Below are 20101 nucleotides of genomic sequence, written 5' to 3' on the forward strand. Positions count from 1 at the left end.
TGCTTCTGTTTTTCCAGCTTCACTGAAAAATAGATTCTCCAGTCCTTCCATTCGCAAAATTTCATTTTTAAAAAAACAGACTTCTGGCTGGGTGCGGTGGCTCACGCCTGTAATCCCAACACTTTGGGACGCCAAGGCAAGTGGATCACCTGAGGTCAGGAGTTCGAGACCAGCCTGACCAACATGGTGAAACTACATCTCCACTAAAAAAAAGAAAACAAAAATTAGCCAGGCATGGTGACACACGCCTGTAATCCCAGCTACTCCGGAGGCTGAGGCAGGAGAATCCCTTGAACCTGGAAGGCGGAGATTGTAGTGAGCTGAGATTGCACCACTGCACTCCAACCTGGGTAACAGAGCAAGACTCTGTCTCACAAAAAAAAAACAAAAAAAACAAAAAAACCAAAAACACACTTATTGAAATAGAATTTATATACCATGTAATTCAGCCATTTACAATGTACAGCTCAATGTTGTTGTTGTTGTTGTTGTATGCTCACAGACTTGTGCAATCACCATTACAATCAATTTAGGACATTTGCATCACCCCAAAAGCAACCTTGTATCCATTCCCAGTCGAGCAATCACTACTGTACTTGCTGCTCTAAGGGTTTACTTATGGACATTTCATATAAACGAAATACACCATGTGGGCTTCTTTCACTTAGCATAATGTTTTCTTTTTCTTTTATTTTAAACATGGAACATTTCACGAATTTGCCTGTCAACCTTGCACAGGAGCCATGCTAATCTCTGTATCATTCCAGTGTTGGTATATTTGCTGCTGAGGCGAGCGCAGTGTTTTCAAAGTTCATCTATGTTGTAGCATGTATTGGTAATTCATTTCTTTTTATTGCTGAATAATATTCCATTGTATTTATATGCCACTTTTTTTCTTTTTTTTTTTGAGACTGAGTTTTGCTCTGTCACCCAGGTTGGGGTGCAGTGGCACGATCTCGGCTCACTGCAACCTCCGCCAACTGGGTTCAAGCAATTCTCCTGCATCAGCCTGAGTAGCTGGGACTACAGGCACGTGCCACCACACCCTGTTAATTTTTTGCATTTTTAGTAGAGGCGGATTTCACCGTGTTAGCCAGTATGATCTTGAACTCCTGACCTCATGATCCGTCTGCCTCGGCCTCCCAAAGTGCAGGGATTACAGGTGTGACCCACCATGCCCGGCCTGGATATGCCACATTTTTAATCCATTCATCAGTTGATGGATATGTGAATTTTTGTCTATTATGAATAAAACTGCTATGTACATTTGTGTACAAGTTTTTATGTGGAAAAGTGTTTTCAGTTCTCTCAAGTCATATGGTAACTCTATGTTTAACTTTTTGAGGAACTGCCAAACTGTTTTCCAAAGTTTTTCATTTTACATTTTCACCAGCAGTGTAGAAGGGTTCCAGTTTCTTCTCACCAGGGCTTGTTATTGTCTGCCCTTTTGATTACGGCTCTCCCAGTGAATATGAAATGATATCTCCTTATGGTTTTGATTTGTACTTCCCCAGTGATTAATGATGTTGAGCACCTTTTCCTGTGCTTCTTGGACATTCATATATCTTCTTTGGAGAAATGTTTATTCAGATCATTTTTTAATTGAGTTGTCTTTCTTTTTAGTGTTGTAAGAGTTCTTTATAAATTCAAGAGACAAGTCCCTTACACTTATGTGATTTGCAGATATTTTCTTCCATTTTGTGGGTTGTCTTTTCACTTTTTAAAAAAAGAAGAATAGACTTTTTCTTTCAGAAAAAGTAGACATTTTTAAGAGCAGTTTTAGGTTCACATAAAAATTGAGCAGAAAGTCAAGAGAGTTTCCATATGCTCCCTCCCCCAACACAGCCTCCTTCACTATCAAAATTCTTTTCACTTTCTTGATGGTGACATTTGAAGCACAAAGGTTTTTAATTTTGATGAAGTCCAACGTATGCATTTTTTTCTTTTGTCACTTTTGCTTTTGGCATCATATGTAAGAAGGCTTTGTCTAACCTAAAGTCACAGAGATTTACTCCGTTTTCTTGTTTTTTGTACAGCTGAGATCTTGCTGTGTTGATCAAAGCCATCACTCCCAGGCTAGTCTTGAACTCCGGGCCTCAAGCAATCCTCCCACTTAAGTCTCCCAAAGGACTGAGAGTTTTACGATTTTATCTCTTATGCATAAATCTGTGATCCATTTGAAGTTTTGTTTGTTTGTTTGTTTTTGTTTTGTTTTTTGGGTTTTTTTTGAGATGGAGTCTCACTCTGTTCCCCAGGCTGGAGTGCAGTGGCACCATCTTAGCTCACTGCAATCTCTGCTTCCCAGGCTCAAGGAATTTTCGTGCCTCAGCCTCCAAAGTAGCTGGCATTACAGGCACCTGCCAACATGCCTGGCTAATTCTTGTATTTTTAATAGAGATGGGGCTTTGCCATGTTGATAAAGCTGGTCTCAAAATCCTGACCTCAGGTGACCTGCCCATCTCAGTCTCCCAAAGTGCTGGGATTACAGGTGTGATCCACCATGCCTGGCTGAAGTTAATTTTGTACATGTGTCAAGAAGGGGTTTTCATGTGGCTGTCAAGTTGTTCCTGCCTCATTCTTTCTCCATTGTTTTGGCATTCTTGTTAAAAATCAATTGAACATAAATAGGAGAGTTTATTTCTCTTTTTCTTGAGACGGAGTCTTGCTCTGTATGCCCAGGCTGGAGTGCTGTGGCGCAATGTTGGCTCACTGAAATCTCCGCCTCCCGGGTTCAAGTGATTCTCCTGTCTCAGCCTCCCAAGTAGCTGGGATTACAGGCATGCACCACCACGCCAGGCTAATTTTGTATTTTTAGTAGAGACGGGGTTTCTCCGTGTTGATAAGGCTGGTCTCGAACTCCTGATCTCAGGTGATCCACCCGCCTTGGCTTCCCAAAGTGTTGGGATTACAGACGTGAGCCACCCCGCCTGGCCCGAGAGTTTATTTCTTGACCCTCAGTTCTATTCTATTGATTTACCTATTGTTAGGCCAGTATATACTATCTTGATTATTGTAGATTTGTAGTAAGTTTTAAAATCAGAAGTGTGAGTCCTCCAACCTTTTTGCTGTTGTGGATCCCTTCCATTCTTATATGAATTTTAGGATCAGGTCGCCAATCTCTGCAACAACAGCAACAGCAACAACAACAACAACAACAACAACAACAAAAGCAGCTGGCATTTTGATAGGGATTGTGTTGAATCTGTGAATCAACTTTGGATATTGCCATTATAATATTGTCCTTCAATTCATGAGCATGGGTTGTCTTTCCATTTATTTGTCTTCTTTAATTTCTTTCAATAATGTTTTCAGAGTATGTGTTGCACTTCTTTTGTTAAATGTATTCCTATTTTATTCTTTTCAATGCAATTGCAAATGGAATTGTTTTCTTATACAGAGTATTCATTGCTAACCTGAATACTTACTTTTGGCATTTGGTGGCAGGAACTGAAGGGCGTATTAGGATACATCAGTTACTTGAAGTGAATTAAATTATTTCATGCATGTACTGAGAATGAAATGGGTATCAGCACTGCTAAGCTGGTGAGGCCACCCCCTACATGACTATACTGTTGATGACCTGATTCCTCTATGACTGTTATAGAGAAAGACTTTCTCTTGCCAAAGTATCTAGAAAGTTTTCAATCATTCTGTGTATCTTATCATTCTATTTGCTACCCTCACTAAATAGAACAGTCCCAGTACTATTTGTGCCATCATTCATTTGGAAGAGAGATTTGATTCCGGAAAGATTATCATACTCTTCATCTGTAGTGAGATTACAGTGACTTTGCACCAGAGTAATGTTATGCTAAAGGCATTGCAGTAGAATATCCACTGGAGATTAAAAACCTCATTCTGTGTTATCAAACAAAGACCTCCATCCTCAGTGAACACATTATCTAATTCTAATCCACCAAGAATGTATCTCTAGTTAAGCTATTTCCTTGCTCAGAAAAGCATTATCAGCTCTGGCTTGTTTACATCTTTAATTTCACACCCTCCATGATTTGACACTGCCTATTTCTGATCATGTTCACCTCTCATTGTGCTCTTCGTTGCACTTACCTGGTACAGCTGCTGTTTTCTAAATATGCCATATATTTTGTCTCTCTACCCCTGCCACCACCTTGCCTCTGCTGCCACAGCTCTGTCTACCTGAAGCAATCTTCCTCTTGTCTGTCTCTATGAGAATCCTTACCATTCTTCAAGATTAGGTTTAAGTGCTCCCTCCTCTATGAAATTTTCCCCAAGAAGAATAGATATCACCCATCCCGTTGCTCTCATCTTGCTTAGTACCTCTGACTTCCTAGAAGTAGGGACAAAATCTCCATCATCTCTCAATCTCCAGTGCCGTATGGCGTCCCTTGCATATAGTATGTATACATTCAATGTTTTCATTGAATTGGCTAGATGGAAAGATATTTTTTACACTGTAGTTTGGAAATTAAATTCTGATATATTTTCAGGACTATGTATATTCTCCAAAATAGTTTTAAAATATTGTATTTTCATTTTAATAATAATTCTGAATCACCAGGATCCACGTTATAATCAAGTTGCATTGCACAGTTTTAATGCCCATGTTTGTGTTTGAGAAACACTGGAGTAAAACATTATTCAGAATGTGTGTGAAGTTCTGATTACAGAGGAGTGCTGGCTGTAAGTGATCATTCGATTTTTGGAAAATATAATTGGTTTTAGCCAGCAGTACCTTAATCTGAGGATAAGATATTCTTTAGTTACTTCTTGGTAGAAAATGGAGAGAGCAGTTAGGAATGGTTTTATCTGTGTTCACATGTGTGTCTCAAAAAAGGGGGGGGGGGACAGGAGGAGAAGGAAGAGAGCCCCCATGCATTAATAATAGAGTTTTGAAAGAATGGTGTAAGAATTTGGCGAAGAGTGGAATTCTTTTTCTCACTTGATTTTTCTCAATTTCACTTTTATGGCCTGTTTTAGTGAACTAGGGGAATGATTGAGCCCTTGAAATTAGCAGGTCCTCTGACTCCAAAAGTTTAGGGTGTGTGTGTGGTTTTTTTTTTTTTTTTTTTTTTTTTGAAACAAGGTCTTGCTCTGTCACGCAGGCTGGAGTGCAGTGGCACAATCATAGCTTACTGCAGTCCTCGAACATCTGGGCTCAAGTTCTCCTCCCACTACAGCCTCCCTGGTAGCTGGGACTACAGGCACATGCTACCACACCCAGCTAATTTTTAAAATACCTTTTTTAAAGACAAGCTTTCGCTATATTGCCCAAGCTGGTCTTGAACTCCTGGCCTCAAGCCATCCGCCCACCTCAGCTGCCCAAAGCTTGTCAATTCAGATTCGACAGCACCCCTCTGCTATGTAAGCAACTCTTGTTGCAAGTCATTTCAGATCCTTTCTGGAAAAAGATGGGATCTGATATACATAAATGAATCTATCACTCCAGACTTCAGAGTACCATTGAAAAGCTTAATGAAAAATCTTCCAAATTCTAATTTGTTAAAAGAATCTTTTCACAGTGCCAGAATTGATACAGGCAAGTCATAGGCAGGTTAAAATTTTTTCAGCTCTCTCACTTGATTGTTCACCTTCCAAAGCAACTCGTTTTTATCGAGTTCTTTTCAAATGAATCTAGATCCTTCACTGGCTTTCTTGAACACACAGCTGTTTCCTTCTCAATAAGGTTGATTGGTGCTGACTTCCTGAGAACAGGGAGATGCAAATAGCCAGGTGTTGTCATTACCATTGCACAAAGTAGAAGCCATTAGAACTAAGCTAAGATAAACCCCACTCATTAGAATCTACTGGGTAAGTTTCTAAAAGTGGGTTTGGATTTACTGTGTTCATTTCTCTGAAGCTTTTTAGAAATACCTGAGGAGGCCAAGTGCAGTGGCTCACACCTGTAATCCCAGTACTTTGGGAGGCCAAGGCGGGTGAATCACCTGAGGTCAGGAGTTCGAGACCAGCCTGACCAACATGGAGAAACCCCGTCTCTACTAAAAATATAAAATTAGCCAGGTGTGGTGGTGCATGCCTGTAATCCCAGCTACTGGAGAGGCTGAGACAGGAGAATCATTTGAACCTGGGAAGTGGAGGTTACGGTAAGCTGAGATCATGCCATTGCACTCCAGCCTGGGCAACAAGAGCAAAACTCCATGTAAAAAAAAAAAAAAGAAAAAGAAAAAAAGAAATACCTGAGGAAAAGAAGATGGTCTCTTTAACTTCAGTTTCATGAGTACCTCTTCATCTAAATATTGTAGTGTGTAGTGAATGCTTTCTGTTTTTTGTGGGGGTTTTTTTGAAATAGAGTCTCGCTCTGTTGCCCAGGCTGGAGTGCAGTGGCGTGATCTTGGCTCACTGCAAGCTCTGCCTCCTGGGTTCACGCCATTCTCCTGCCTCAGCCTCCCAAGTAGCTGGGACTACAGGCACCCGCCACCACGCCCGGCTAATTTTTTTATTTTTAGTAGAGACTGGGTTTCACTGTATTAGCCAGGATGGTCTCGATCTCCTGACCTCGTGATCTGCCCACCTTGACCTCCCAAAGTGCTGGGATTACAGGCATGAGCCACCGTGCCCAGCCATGAATGCTTTCTGAAAATGGAGTAGGGGAACTTGGAAATCAGTACCGTTTTTTGTAAAAGCCATTTAATGCATATTTTTAAGGGCACAGCAGCATAGTAATGAATGTTTGCCCTTGTCAGGGAACAAATGTGTGCCGTCCTTCATTAAAAGGTGAATTAGGATCTCGGAGCTTTTGGTTCAAATAAGTTTCAACTGAGTCAATAGGAACATCTCATCTGGATAAAGAAAAGTACAAACAAACATGCAACAACAACCGAAACCAAAGAACCCCTCCTGGATGGGATAATAGTGGTTTTGTTGCCTAATCAGAAACTAGAAATAGTAGTGGGTATCCCAGAACCCTAGATTTTAATTCATAATCAAATGGGTTAGCCAATAGTTGTGAAATACACTCGGCATGTAACCCCTTCTTGGAAGCTACTACTGTAAGTAGTTACACACCTTTTTTTTTTTTTTTTTTTTTTAATAGGTTGGCACATATAGTAAAGATGACTCAGCTCTTTGGGAAAGTTATATGTATTTATGCTGATATTATAGGAGTCATGCTGTATACCAGGTTGTTGTCTCAATAAAAATTGGAATTAGAAGAAAGAAAATTATTTGGTTTAATTTTTTCTTTTGTTATACTTGGTTATACAATTGACTTTTGAGTCATTTTAAAAACACGTACGCAGTGGCTCACACCTGTAACCCAGCACTTTGGGAGGCCGAAGCTGAGGTGGGAGGATCACTTGAGCTCAGGGGTTTGAGACAAGACTGGGCAACCTGGCAAAACCCCTTCTCTACAAAAATATACAAAAATCAGCTGGGCGTGGTGGCATGCGCCTGTGGTCCCAGCTACTCGGGAGGCTAAGGTAAAAGAATCACTTGAACCTGGGAGGTCAAGTTTGCAATAAGCCATGATTACACTACTGCACTCCAACCTGGGTGACAGAGCAAGACCCTGTCTCCAAAAAAAAAGGCGGGACTGCCTTAAGTTCCTTTTTTCTTTTTTTTCTATTCCAAGACCAGGTCTCACCCTGTCGCCCAGGCCAGAGTGCAGTGGCACGATCTCAGCTCACTGCAACCTCCACCTCCTGGGCTCAAACAATTCTTGTGCCTCAGCCTCCCGAGTAGCTATGACTACAGGCATGTGCCACCATGCCTAACTAATTTTTTATATTTTTAGTAGAGACAGATTTTCACCATGTTGGCCAGGCTGGTCTTGAACTCCTGAGCTCAGGCAATCCGCCTGCCTTGGCCTCCCCAAGTGCTAGGATTACAGGCATGAGCCACTGCGTCTGGCCCCCAAGTTCCTTTGTTTTGACAAATGTAACTTTTTTGATGTTTCATATTGATAGACATAGGATTGACATTGAAGTGCTCTACAACTTTATAAATGAAGAGCATTCCAGTGTTCATATATCAGTTAGAATGTTTTTGGCTGCAAGTAACAGAAATTCGCAACTCAAGTAGCTTAACAAAGAATGAATTATCACACATAACAAAAATTCCAGGATTGGTAATTCTGTAGCTCAGTGACATCATTCAAGACCCATATTCTGGCTGGGCACGGTGGCTCAAGCCTGTAATCCCAGCACTTTGGGAAGCCGAGACAGGCAGATCATGAGGTCAGGAGATCGAGACCATCCTGCCTAACCCGGTGAAACCCCGTCTCTACTAAAAAATACAAAAAACTAGCCGGGCGAGGTGGCGGGCGCCTGTAGTCCCAGCTACTCGGGAGGCTGAGGCAGGAGAATGGCGTAAACTCAGGAGGTGGAGCTTGCAGTGAGCTGAGATCTGGCCACTGCACTCCAGCCTGGGCAACACAACGAGACTCTGTCTCAAAAAAAAAAATAAAGACCCATATTCTTTTTATCTTTCTCCTCTGTCAACCACAGCTTATGGGCCTTATCCTTTAGTTCCTCATGGTTTCAAGTTGGTTGCAGCAAACTCTAAGGCAACCCTAATTCATGTATCCTTATGATAGCCAAAGGCAAAAAAGTTTTCTCAGAGTCTTCTAGCAGACTTTCCTTCACAACTCATTGTCCAGAACTGGGTCACATGTCCATGCCTAAACCAATTAAAGCAAAGGAAGATGTCCACCATGATTCACTTAGACCAATGGAAACTGTAGCCTGAATCACATGGGGAGGGGTGGCGACAGGTGGATACTTGAGCAAAATTAGTGTACTGTTTATAAGGAAGAATGGGAAAATGCCAATGAGATGTATACAAAGTTTGACATATAGAAATCCCTAAAGCTCAAATTAACCCCTGGGCTGGGCACAGTGGCTCACACTTATAATCTCCGCAGTTTGGGAGGCTAAGCCAGGAGGATCACATGAGCCCAGGAATTTGAGACCAGCTTGGGCAACATAGCAAGGCCTAATCCCTATTAAAAAATTTTTTTAACCAGCTGGGCATGGTGGTGTGCACTTATAGTCCCACCCTACTCAGAAGGCTAAAGCAAGAGGATCTCTTGAGCCCAGGAGTTTGATTCTGCAGTAAGTTATGATTGCACCACTGCACTCTAGCCTGGGTGACAGAACAAGACCTTGTCTCAAAAAAAAAAAAAAAACCACACAAAAAAGAAAAAGAACCTCTTATATAGGATCTTAAAATTCAATGCCTATGCCAAATTGCAGCCCTGGAAGACTCTTTTGACTATGTGCATTTATTTTGTTCTCCACAGAAACCTGTTCAAGCTGGTCAAACCTAGACTTCCACCTGGAGACTAGGGTGCAATACAGTCCTGAGACCTCTATCACAAGAAAAGAAGGGAGGGAAGATTAGTTAGAGGGTAGCAGAGCCCCAGGAAAAGGGGGCAAGGTCATAAATCCCCAGAGAAGACCAGGTTTGAGCAAGGGTGTGACAGATCTAGGCTATGTATGTGAGGCCTAGGGGAGGTCCAGTCTTGGAGAACGTGGAGGCAGGGCTCTTTGAGAAATGCAACGTGGATGAAGTGAGTGTTCCAGTTCTTCCAGTCCAACACCTGGAAAACAAGGTAGCAAGTGAGCCCACAGTCAGCAGACCAGGTACAATGCAGGGTCTGAGATGCCCACCCTCCCACTGGCTTCTTGGGTTCTCAGGTGCAGCTGGGATGGGTTGGTGGAGCATGTAGTTTAACAGATGCCCTTTTTTTTTTTTTTCTGAGATGGAGTCTCGCTCTGTCACCCAGGCTAGAGTGCAGTGGTGCGATCTCGGCTCACTGCAAGCTCTACTTCTTGGGTTCACGCCATTCTCTTGCCTCAGCCTCCCGAGCAGCTGGGACTACAGGCACCCGCCACCACGCCCAGCTAATTTTTTGTATTTTTAGTAGAGACAGGGCTTCACCGTGTTAGCCAGGATGGTTTCGATCTCCTGAGCTCATGATCCGCCCACCTAGGCCTCCGAAAGTGCTGGGATTACAGACATGAGCCACCGCACCCAGCCAATGGATGCTCATTTTCAAAGGAGGGCTGGAGCTCAGTTAGGGCAGGAATTTACATAAATGGAATGTTAAGTTGCAGTTTGGTTAATATGGTGATATGCTCTTGACTTATATGGCCAGTCAGTATAAGAAACAGCTATATGATTTCTGCATTGAATATAAAGCTTCTATTGCCCACTGTCTTCTTCACTTTTCCAACAGGCCCTCACATGACTTGTTCCTTGAGGTTTTCTCCTCTAAGAGCTCTTCCCTGAGCCCTCACCCACATTGTCAACTTCCCTGCTCCTTATTTTTTTTCATAGCCTTCATTGCTGCTGGAGATTTTATTATTTATTGTCTTTCTTCCCCGCTAGAAGTAGGTTTCATGAAGATGGGAATTTTGCTTTCTTAAGTTCATGCTATATTGTCCTCAGTACTGAGAACACTAGCACATTGGAGTACTGTGGGCATTCAATTAAGATTTGCTGGACAAATTAGCCAGGCGTGGTGGCACGTGCCTGTAATCCCAGCTACTCGGGAGGCTGAGGCAGGAGAATCACTTGAACCTGGGAGGCGGAGGTTGCAGTGAGCCGAGATCGCGCTGTTGCACTCCAGCCTGGGCAATAAGTGAAACTCCGTCTCAAAAAAATAAATAAATAAGAAGATTTGCCAGATGGATGAATGAGATACCTCTTAGCGTCCTTCCTGATGTTTGTCTCTCCTCATGATGTTCCTTCTTTTATTGGATAATGAAAGCTGTGTTTTCTAATTCCTTTTTTGCCTTAGCTACCAAGAATTATAAAACTAAATTACTAAACTCATGGTTTATTTGCAGTAGCCATTCTTAGCTTGGGATATCTGCACTCCTCTCACTGTAGAGCTTTTAAAATATTTATTTTATGTATTTTATTTTATTAATTATTATTTTGAGATGGAGTCTTTACCCAGGCTGAGGTGCAGTGGTACAATATCAGCTCACTGCAACCTCCGCCTCCCGGGTTAAAGCTCTTCTCCTGCCTCAGCCTCCTGAGTAGCTGGGACCACAGGCAGGTACCACCACACCCAGCTAATTTTTTTGTATTTTTAGTAAAGATGGATTTCACTATGTTGCCCAGGCTGGTCTCAAACTCCTGACCTCAGGTGTTTCACCCACCTCAGCCTCCCAAAGTGCTGGGATTACAGGCATAAGCCACCATGCCCAGCCTAAAATGTTTATTTTAATGACATATGGTTTCAACGTTATTTATTGTAAGTTGCTTCACATCCTATGTGGAAGTAAATGAAGACTGAATAATAATAAGTGAACTAATTGAGGGTAACAGGGAGAAGTTAAAAACAACAACAACAACAACAACAACAAAAAAAGAACGCACTTTAGAGTCTGAGCAAATAAGATAATCCTGGAGCTGTTGTTAATAGAATAGGAACCAGATCAAACATTACTCATAAAAGTCCCTCTCTGTCACCTTTTTGGCACATCTCACTCCATTGTTATTGCTTGGTCAGTATTTTTCCTCTTCCCCATTAGGTTTTGCTATGAGGGCAAGGACTGTATCTTTCTTGCTTATGATTAGCCCCGCCAGGGCCTAGCACAGTGCCAGACACATAGTACACACTTAATCATTATTTTATAAGTTAATTTAATGTGCCTTTTCTTTCATTATCATTTATTTTTAACTATAAGCCCCTACATTTGTAAACATTAGCATATTTCTCCTGTGTTCTTACCCTTTTCAACCTGCAGTTTCCCCTGTTTGTGGATTTCCAAACTTCCTTCATTTTTTTATGTGCCTTCCTTCCTGACAAGGAACCTTCTTCCTTTAACCAGAACAGCCTTCCACTCCAGGGCTCATGAATGTGTGCCTTTTCTTCCTTCCCCAGTCTCCTAAATCTCATTTTCCTGATGACTAAACCGAAAGTGACTCACCAACTCACACACTTAGAACTGGAAGGAGCCTGAGAGATCATCTTGTCTCACTGGCTCATCTCCACTTGGTCCAGGGAAGTGAAGGGAATTGCCCAAGGGTCACTCTGCTGGTTGGCAGCAGGGACAACCCTAGAACACAGATCTCTTACTCTGGATCCTCATTTCCAGCTGCAGAGTGAGCAAACCCCTTTCCTAACTCCAGAAAGAGAAAGCACTGCAACAAAAGTAGAAAAGTATATTGTAGTCTTAGTTGGAAATCCTTTTTTTTTTTTTTTTTTTGAGACAGAGTCTCGCCCTTGTTGCCCAAGCTGGAGTGCAATGGCATGATCTCCGCTCACTGCAACCTCCGCATCCCAGGTTCAAGCGATTCCCCTGCCTCAGCCTCCCAAGTAGCTAGGATTATAGGAACCCATCACCACACCTGGCTAATTTTTGTATTTTTGGTAGAGATGGGGTTTCACCATGGTGAGCCACCGTGCCTGGCCATTGGAAATCTCTCTTTTTTTTTTTTTTTTTTGAGACAGAGTCTCGCTGTGTCGCCCAGGCTGGAGTGCAGTGGCACCATCTCGGCTCACTGCAAGCTCTGCCTCCTGGGTTCACACCATTCTCCTGCCTCAGCCTCCCAAGTAGCTGGGACTACAGGCGCCTGCCACCGTGCCCGGCTAATTTCTTTTTGTATTTTTAGTAGATTTCACCATGTTAGCCAGGATGGTCTCGATCTCCTGACCTCGTGATCTGCCCACCTCGGCCTCCCAAAGTGCTGGGATTACAGGTGTGAGCCATCGCGCCCAGCTGGAAATCTCTTAGATGCAATATATCGTAGGAGTTACTCATAGGTAACTCACAGGAGTTAAGTATCAGACCATTTAAGTTTGATCCCAGCTCTATTTACTCTTCAAACAAGTTAACTCCTGTGTCTTAGTCCTTTCTCTTTTTTCCTATGCATTTGAATATTTAATGTACATATGTAAATCTGTATGTTTGATTTGTTTATAGTAGGAAAAGTTGTATGTGTGCATATTTACATACATAAATGGTAATACTGGTTCTGTTTCTTTCACTTTAACAATGTCTTGAGGAATTTCATGTCAGTATATATAATTCTGTCATGTTCCTTTTAATGACTGCATAGTATTCCGTAATATGGGTATACCATGGTTATTTAACCTTTCCTATATGAATTTTTTAGTTTATTTTTTCTCATTTTTCATGATTACAATTCACTAAATTCTTTATGTGGATGTCCTTGTGCAGATATGTAACTACCTCTCTAGGATAGATAATTAGAAATGCGAAGACTGGGTCAAAGAGTCTGAGATGACAGTTCAAATCTCCTCTTTTCTATTGTGAAAATAGGCTATCAATCATTATTGATTTAGTTTTGGCAGCATACTTTGATGTTGACAGGACAGAGGTAAGTCTTATAACTGCATGTAGTATATTAGGAATTGGCAGCATTTTGGAGAAATTACTCCTTTATCTTTTTCTTATACTGTATGGAAGGTACGTTGTATTTTGGACCTTGAGGGGAAAACAAAAACCAAAACGAGAAAAAAAACCAAAAAACTTCCTTGTCCTCTTCCTTCCAAGGGACTGACACTAGCAAAATAATGCTTTCGAGCAACCTCTGCTTGGCTCTATGACAGCATTTGCCACACAGTTCTATAATTGTCAGTACTTCCCTGTTTATATGTACTCCTTAAACTTTGGGCATCTTCTTTTCTCCTTATTTTATTTTATTTTAATTTAGTTTAGTTTAGTTTTGTAGAGACAAAGTATCCCTATGTTGCCCAGGCTGGTCTCGAACTCCGGGCTCAAGCAGTCCTCCCGCCTCAGCCTCCCAAAGTGCTGGGATTATAGGCATGAGCCACCGTGCCCGGCCTACTTTGGGCTTCTTAAGGGGTAAAAAGAACTTTTCATCAATTATTGTGTTCCTAGAATATTAGCATGATACCTAGTACATAATTATGTCTTGTTAAATAAATTAATGAATTCAATTCAATATTACCATTTCCTGTACCTAGTACAGTCATGCATTGCTTAACAATGGGAATATGTTCTGAGAAATGTGTAGTTAGGTGATTTTGTCATTGTACAAACATCATAGAATGTACCTACACAAACCTAGATGATATTTTATTTACATATATTTTGTAATACAGAAAATCAAATGTCCCAGCACCATTGCTGAATGCTAATTATTTCCCCAACTTGATCTGCAATGCCAATATCACATCAGGTTTCTAAATGTATGCTGCCCTATAATCTGATGGGACCACTGTTGTATATTCAGGCCATCTTTGACCAAAGCATTGTTACGCAGCTCATGACTGTATGTGCAAAGACTGCTAAGACCTGATGGGATCAGAGATGAAGGAGTCAAAGTTCTACCCTCAAGGAATTTATAGTCTTATGGGAGAAATAGATACAGGCTTAAAACGTTTAGGAACCAAGGCATGAGTGACAAATGTGATTTAAGTCAAAGCGACTTAAGCACAAAGTATTGTGAGAGTTTCAAGGAGGACTAAGTGAAGCTGACTGAGGGGAAGAGGCAGGTTCCACAAAGAAAGTGGCATTTAAGCTGGGCCTGGTAGGACAGGCCAGTGATTTATCAATATAGGTCATCATTTTGGTGATTAAAAATAGGTGACTTTATGCTTATAATCCTAGCACTTGGGAGGCCAAGGCAGGAGGATCGCTTGAAACCAGGAGTTCAAGACCAGCCTGGGCAACAAAGTGAGACTCTCTGCCTCTGCAAAAAAATAAAATCAAGGCCGGGCGCTGTGGCTCACGCCTGTAATCCCAGCACTCTGGGAGGCTGAGGCTGGCAAATCACAAGGTCAGGAGATCGAGACCATCCTGGCGAACATGGTGAAACCCCGTCTCTACTAAAAATACAAAAAAATGAGCCAGGCGTGGTGGCAGGCGCCTGTAGTCCCAGCTTCTAGGGAGGCTGAGGCAGGAGAATGGCGTGAACCCGGGAGGCGGCAGAGCTTGCAGTGAGCGGAGATCACACCACTGCACTCCAGCCTGGGCGACAGAGCGAGACTCTGTCTCAAAAAAAAATAAAAATAAAAGTAAAATAAAATAAAATAGCCAAGAGTAATGGCATGTGCCTATATTCTCAGCTACTTGGGAGGCTGAGGCATTAGGATCATTTGACCCAGGAGTTTGAGGCTGCAAACGACTTATGACAGCACCACTACACTTCAGCCTGGGTGACAGAGCAAGACCTCATCTCAAAAAAAAAAAAAAAAAAAAAAAAAGGTGAATTTAAACAAATGCTTCAGAAAACATTTTGTCACCTTATAGATATTATATATCTTTATGGCCAAAGGCGAATGTTTTATACCTGGGCTCTGGAATTAGGACCTCAGAACCAAGATCAAGCCAAAATAGACTTGGTTCTTGGTACACCAATGGGGGAAGACATTGCTTCCATATATAGAAATACATACATTAAAGACATTCAATTCAGAATGTCCTAGCATGCTGCTATTTCTACGCTCTTTAAAAACAAAATAAAGACTGGTCACGGTGGCTCACGTCTGTAATCCCAGCACTTTGGGAGGCCAAGGTGGGTGGATCATCTGAGGTCAGGAGTTCGAGACCAGCCTGGCCAACATGGAGAAACCCCGTCTGTACTTAAAATACAAAAGTTAGCCAGATATGGTGGCATGCGCCTATAATCCCAGCTACTTGGAGGCTGAGGCAGGAGAATCACTTGAACCTGGGAGGCAGAGTTTGCAGTGAGCCAAGATCATACCACTGCACTCCAACCTGGGTGACAGAGCGAGACTCTGTCTCAAAAATTAAATTAAATTAAATTAAATTAAAAATAAAATAAAAATCTTCTCTTGACCCCACTTCCTTGACTATCACCCCGTTTCTTTGATCTGCTTTGCAAAAACCTCCTGAAGTGATCTCTCTGTTTTCTGTTCTTCTTCTCCCATTCTGACTTAAATCTACTCTTGTCATGCTTTCACCCCCATCAGTCTGTCAGGACCATTCTTGTCAAGGTCAACAGTGACTTCATTTTTACTCAATCTAATTGTCAACTTCTAGTCTTCTTTCTACCTGATGTATGACCAGCTTTTGATGCAGTTGACCATTGCCTCCTCTCTGTTATACTTTTCTCCCTTAATTTCTAGGATATTACTCCAATTTTCCTCCTACCTGACTGGTTATTCCTTTTCAGTCTCCTTTGCTGGTTCCTCCCTTCTTAGATCTCTTAATGTTGAAGGGCCCTTGGTCTTCTTCCCTGCCTACACTCCCTCTCTTGGTAATCATGTCTCATAGTCTCAAGGCTTTAAATGTAATCTATATTCCACTGATTCCAAAGTATTTATCTCTAGCCCAGACTGCTCCTGAACTCTATACATATAAATCTTCAACTACCTACTTAACATGTCTAAAACTGAACCCTGATCCTTCCTCCTGCCTCAATTAGAGACTTTACCATCTCAGTTGATAGTAACTTCATCCTTCTAGTCTCAAAAGCAAAAATCCTAGAAGTCATTCTTGGAGTCATCAGGAAGTCATGTTGGCTCTATCTTCAAAATATATGCAGGGTCTGGCTAGACATAGTGGCTCGCACCAGTAATCCCAGTACTTTGGGAGGTAGAGGCAGGAGGATCACTTGAGTTTAGGAGTTCAAGACCAGCCTGGGCAACATAGTGAGACCCTGTTTCTACAAAAAAGTCAAAAAATTAGTCGGGTGCGATGGTATACACCTGTGGTCCCAGCTACTCTGGAGGCTGAGGTGAGAGGATCACTTGAGCCCAGAAGATTGAGGCTGCAGTGAGCTGTGATCACTCCAGCTGGGTGACAGAACAAGACCCACCCCCCTCTCTCTATATGTATTTATGTATGTGTGTGTGTGTGTGTGTGTGTGTATGTGTGTGTGTGTGTGTGTATGTGTATGTGTGTGTGTGTATGTGTGTGTGTGTGTGTATATATATATATATATGCAGAATCTTCTTTTCACCACCTCTACTGTTCAAGTCACCATTGTCTCTCCAGCCACTTACTGTAGTAGGTTTCTACCTTGGACCTTCTTCCACCCTGGACATACACAGTGCCCACCAGTGTGTTCTCAGCACTGCAACCAGTGTGATCTTTTTGCACTCCTTTGCTCAAAATCCTCCAAAGGCCTCTTATTTTACTCTGAGAAAAAGTTCAAGTCCTTGCAGTGTCCTGCAAGGCCCTTCATGATCTACCCCATCTCCCCATCCCTGCCCTTACTTCTCTAGCCTTATCTAGAGCTTCCTTGGTGTTCTCAGACATGCCAGGTGTGCTCCTCTACAGGGTTTTCACACTGGCCGTTCCCTCTTCCTGGTATGCTCTTCTCCCAGAAATGCACATGACTGATACATTCACCTTCCAGTCTTTGTTTAAATGTCTTTATTAAACCTTCTCAATGAAGCCTACCTTTACCACCTTTTTAAAACCTGAAGTCGGCCACCATTCCCATTATTCTTTATTTCCCTTACCTGTTTTACTTTTTTTGTCCCTGTAGTATGTATTACCTTCTAACATTCTATATAATTTACACTAGAATATAAGCTACAGAAGGGCAGGAATCATGGTCTCTTGTTTTGCAGCATATACCAAGCATCTGGAACAATGCTTAGCACATACTAGGCCTCTCGATAAATATTTATCAAATAATCATAGTTCTCTTTCTCCAGGACCCAAGTGCCTTGATTGTTTTTCACTCAGTTTGCTTATCCGAGCAGACAGCAGGGTAAGACAGGGAAAAGTAGGCTGATGATCGGGGTCTAGGGTCTAGCCTGGGGGCCACACTTGTTATTTGTATGACCATGGGCTAATTATAGTTGGGCTGGGTTTGTGAAAGTTTATTAAGCTATACTTATGATATATACATTTTTTGTATGTATATGTAAATTTTTAAAGTTTTCTATAATAAGACTCTCTGAAAATAACTGCTAGTAACACTATGGGGAATATCTTCACATATTTTATCTCTATATGTAGACTTTTGAGAATAAAATTGAGATTCTACATGCTTTTTCACAAAACCATGCATCATGAATATTTTTCGTAACATGAATATTCTTCCGGAGCACGATTTTTAATGGTTATGCAAGTATTTAAAAAGAATAAGACACTGGCCACATGCATTGACTCACTCCTGTAATCCCAGCACTTTGGGAGGCCAAGGCAGATGGATTGCTTGAGCCCAGGAGTTCAAGACCAGCCTGGGCAACATGGGGAAACCCCATTTCTACAAAAAATACAAAAATTAGCTGGGCATGGTGGCATGCACCTGTAGTCCCAGCTACTTGGGAGACTGAGATGGGAGAATCACCAGAGCCTGGGAGGTCAAGGCTGCAGTGAGCTGTGATCGTGCCACTGCACTCCAGTCTGGGTGACACAACAAGACCCTGTCTCAAAAAAAATAAAAACAAAAATAAAAAAAATAAGACATCATGCAGTGAACCACGGAAATATCATTCTTCCTTTTTTGAGAAGTTGAAATTTTATTTTAAGGGGTTTTGATTTCTTCCTTTTTCCTATAGGAGACATGGTCTCAAAGTACCGAGAACCTTTGATCCACACCTTCCTGAGGGGAGTGAGAGATCCCGACGGTGCTCACAGGGCCAGCAGCTTGGCCAACCTTGGGGAGCTGTGCCAAAGGCTGGACTTTCTGCTGGGCTCCGTGGTCCATGAGGTACTGTATTTTGATTCCTTTTTCTAAAACTTGTTTTCACTTGGACCTATGATGCATCTAGAGATTGGGAGTCAGGAGACCTGGGCTCTTTTTGCAGATCTGCCACTGCCTCCCTGTGAGACAGGGCAAGTGAGTCTTTGAACTTCCCAAAGCTTCATCTGTCTCACATGTATATTGAAAGTTATGTTAGTAAGGGCTGGGCATGGTGGCTTGCACCTGTAATCCCAGCACTTTGGGAGGCCGAGGCGGGTGGATTGCTTGAGGCCAGGAGTCTGAAACCAGCCTGGTCAACATGGCGTAACCCTATCTCTACTAAAAATACAAAAATCAGCCAGGCATGGTGGTACATGCCTATAATCCCGGCTACTCAGGAGGCTGAGGCAGGAGAATCCCTTGAACCCGGGAGGCATAGGTTGCAGTAAGCCAGGATCACACCACTGCACTCCAGCCTGGGCAACAGAGCGAGATTCTGTCTCAAAAAAACAAAAACAAAAAATTATGTTAGTAAGAATTTCATAGTTATAGCTGAGAGGAAGTCATCTTAACCTGCCTTAAGCAATAAAAGATGATTTATCATAGAGAGTCTGATGTAACTAACAGAATTGGAGAAACCTTTAGGAAAAGTAGATAGAGCTTTACCCTGAGTCTCTGGGACATCTGTGAGTGTTATCTCCACTCACAGAAAAATCTCGGGCAAATACTCTAATTGACCCTCTTTGGCCAAGGCACCGTGTATTCAGGGGGATGGTGTTGTTTACCAAAAAAACCATTTAAGTTCCATATTTTGCTCAGCATTTCACACCCAGTGCCTGCCTGGTATGTAGTAGGCAGTCAGTAAATTATTGAAAAGATGAATGGTGAACCATCAAAATGATAACCATGCAAGGTATTGGGACCAGAAGCTCTTCTGGTTTTAGAGTTTATTATTATTATTATTATTATTATTATTATTATTATTGTTATTTTGAAACTGAGTTTCACTCTGTCACCCAGGCTGGAGTGCAGTGGCACAATCTTGGCTCACTGCAACCTCTGCCTCCTGGATTCAAATGATTCTCCTGCCTTACTCTCCCATGTAGCTGGGACCATGTGCCACCACACCTGGCAAATTTTTGTATTTTTAGTATAGACAGGGTTTCACCATGTTGGCCAGGCTGGTCTTGAACTCATGGCCTCAGGCGATCCACCTGCCTCGGCCTCCCCAAGTGTTAGGATTACAGGCATGAGCCACCACACCTGAACTCAGGGTTTATTAATTAATGAAATGTGCATCTTGCCCCTGGCCTCTTTGAGTGTCTTTCTCTAGCCTCTTTTTTTGTTTGTTGGTTTTTTGTTTGTTTGTTTGTTTGTTTGTTTTGAGACGGAGTCTTGCTCTGTAGCCCAGGCTGGAGTGCAGTGGCACGATCTCGGCTCCCAGTTCAAGCAATTCTCCTGCCTCAGCCTCCGGAGTAGCTGGGATTACACGTGCACGCCACCATGCCCAGCTAATTTTTGTATTTTTAGAAGAGACTTTGTGATCTGCTCG

At 42.2% G+C, this 20101-nt stretch overlaps 1 protein-coding gene, 1 long non-coding RNA gene and 1 pseudogene across 3 annotated transcripts in view; 1 reads left to right on the plus strand and 2 right to left on the minus strand.

Moving 5' to 3' along the window:
* The window catches only part of LOC144337681 (uncharacterized), a 32810-nt gene extending 23659 nt beyond the window's left edge, over nucleotides 1–9151 (minus strand). The window contains exon 1 of the long non-coding RNA XR_013411095.1: nucleotides 8352–9151. This is a non-coding gene — a long non-coding RNA (uncharacterized LOC144337681). The remainder of the gene's footprint in view (nucleotides 1–8351) is intronic.
* Nucleotides 1–20101, plus strand: part of TANGO6 (transport and golgi organization 6 homolog) — a 255119-nt gene that overhangs the window by 178154 nt on the left and 56864 nt on the right. For both annotated transcript variants that reach the window (XM_015126488.3, XM_015126489.3), the window contains exon 16: nucleotides 18425–18576. In XM_015126488.3, the coding sequence (XP_014981974.3) occupies nucleotides 18425–18576 (152 nt within the window). The remainder of the gene's footprint in view (nucleotides 1–18424; nucleotides 18577–20101) is intronic.
* On the minus strand, nucleotides 694–793 carry LOC114674567 (U6 spliceosomal RNA; annotated as a pseudogene).

This window comes from Macaca mulatta, chromosome 20, assembly GCF_049350105.2.
Source record: "Macaca mulatta isolate MMU2019108-1 chromosome 20, T2T-MMU8v2.0, whole genome shotgun sequence".
NCBI lineage: Eukaryota > Metazoa > Chordata > Mammalia > Primates > Cercopithecidae > Macaca > Macaca mulatta.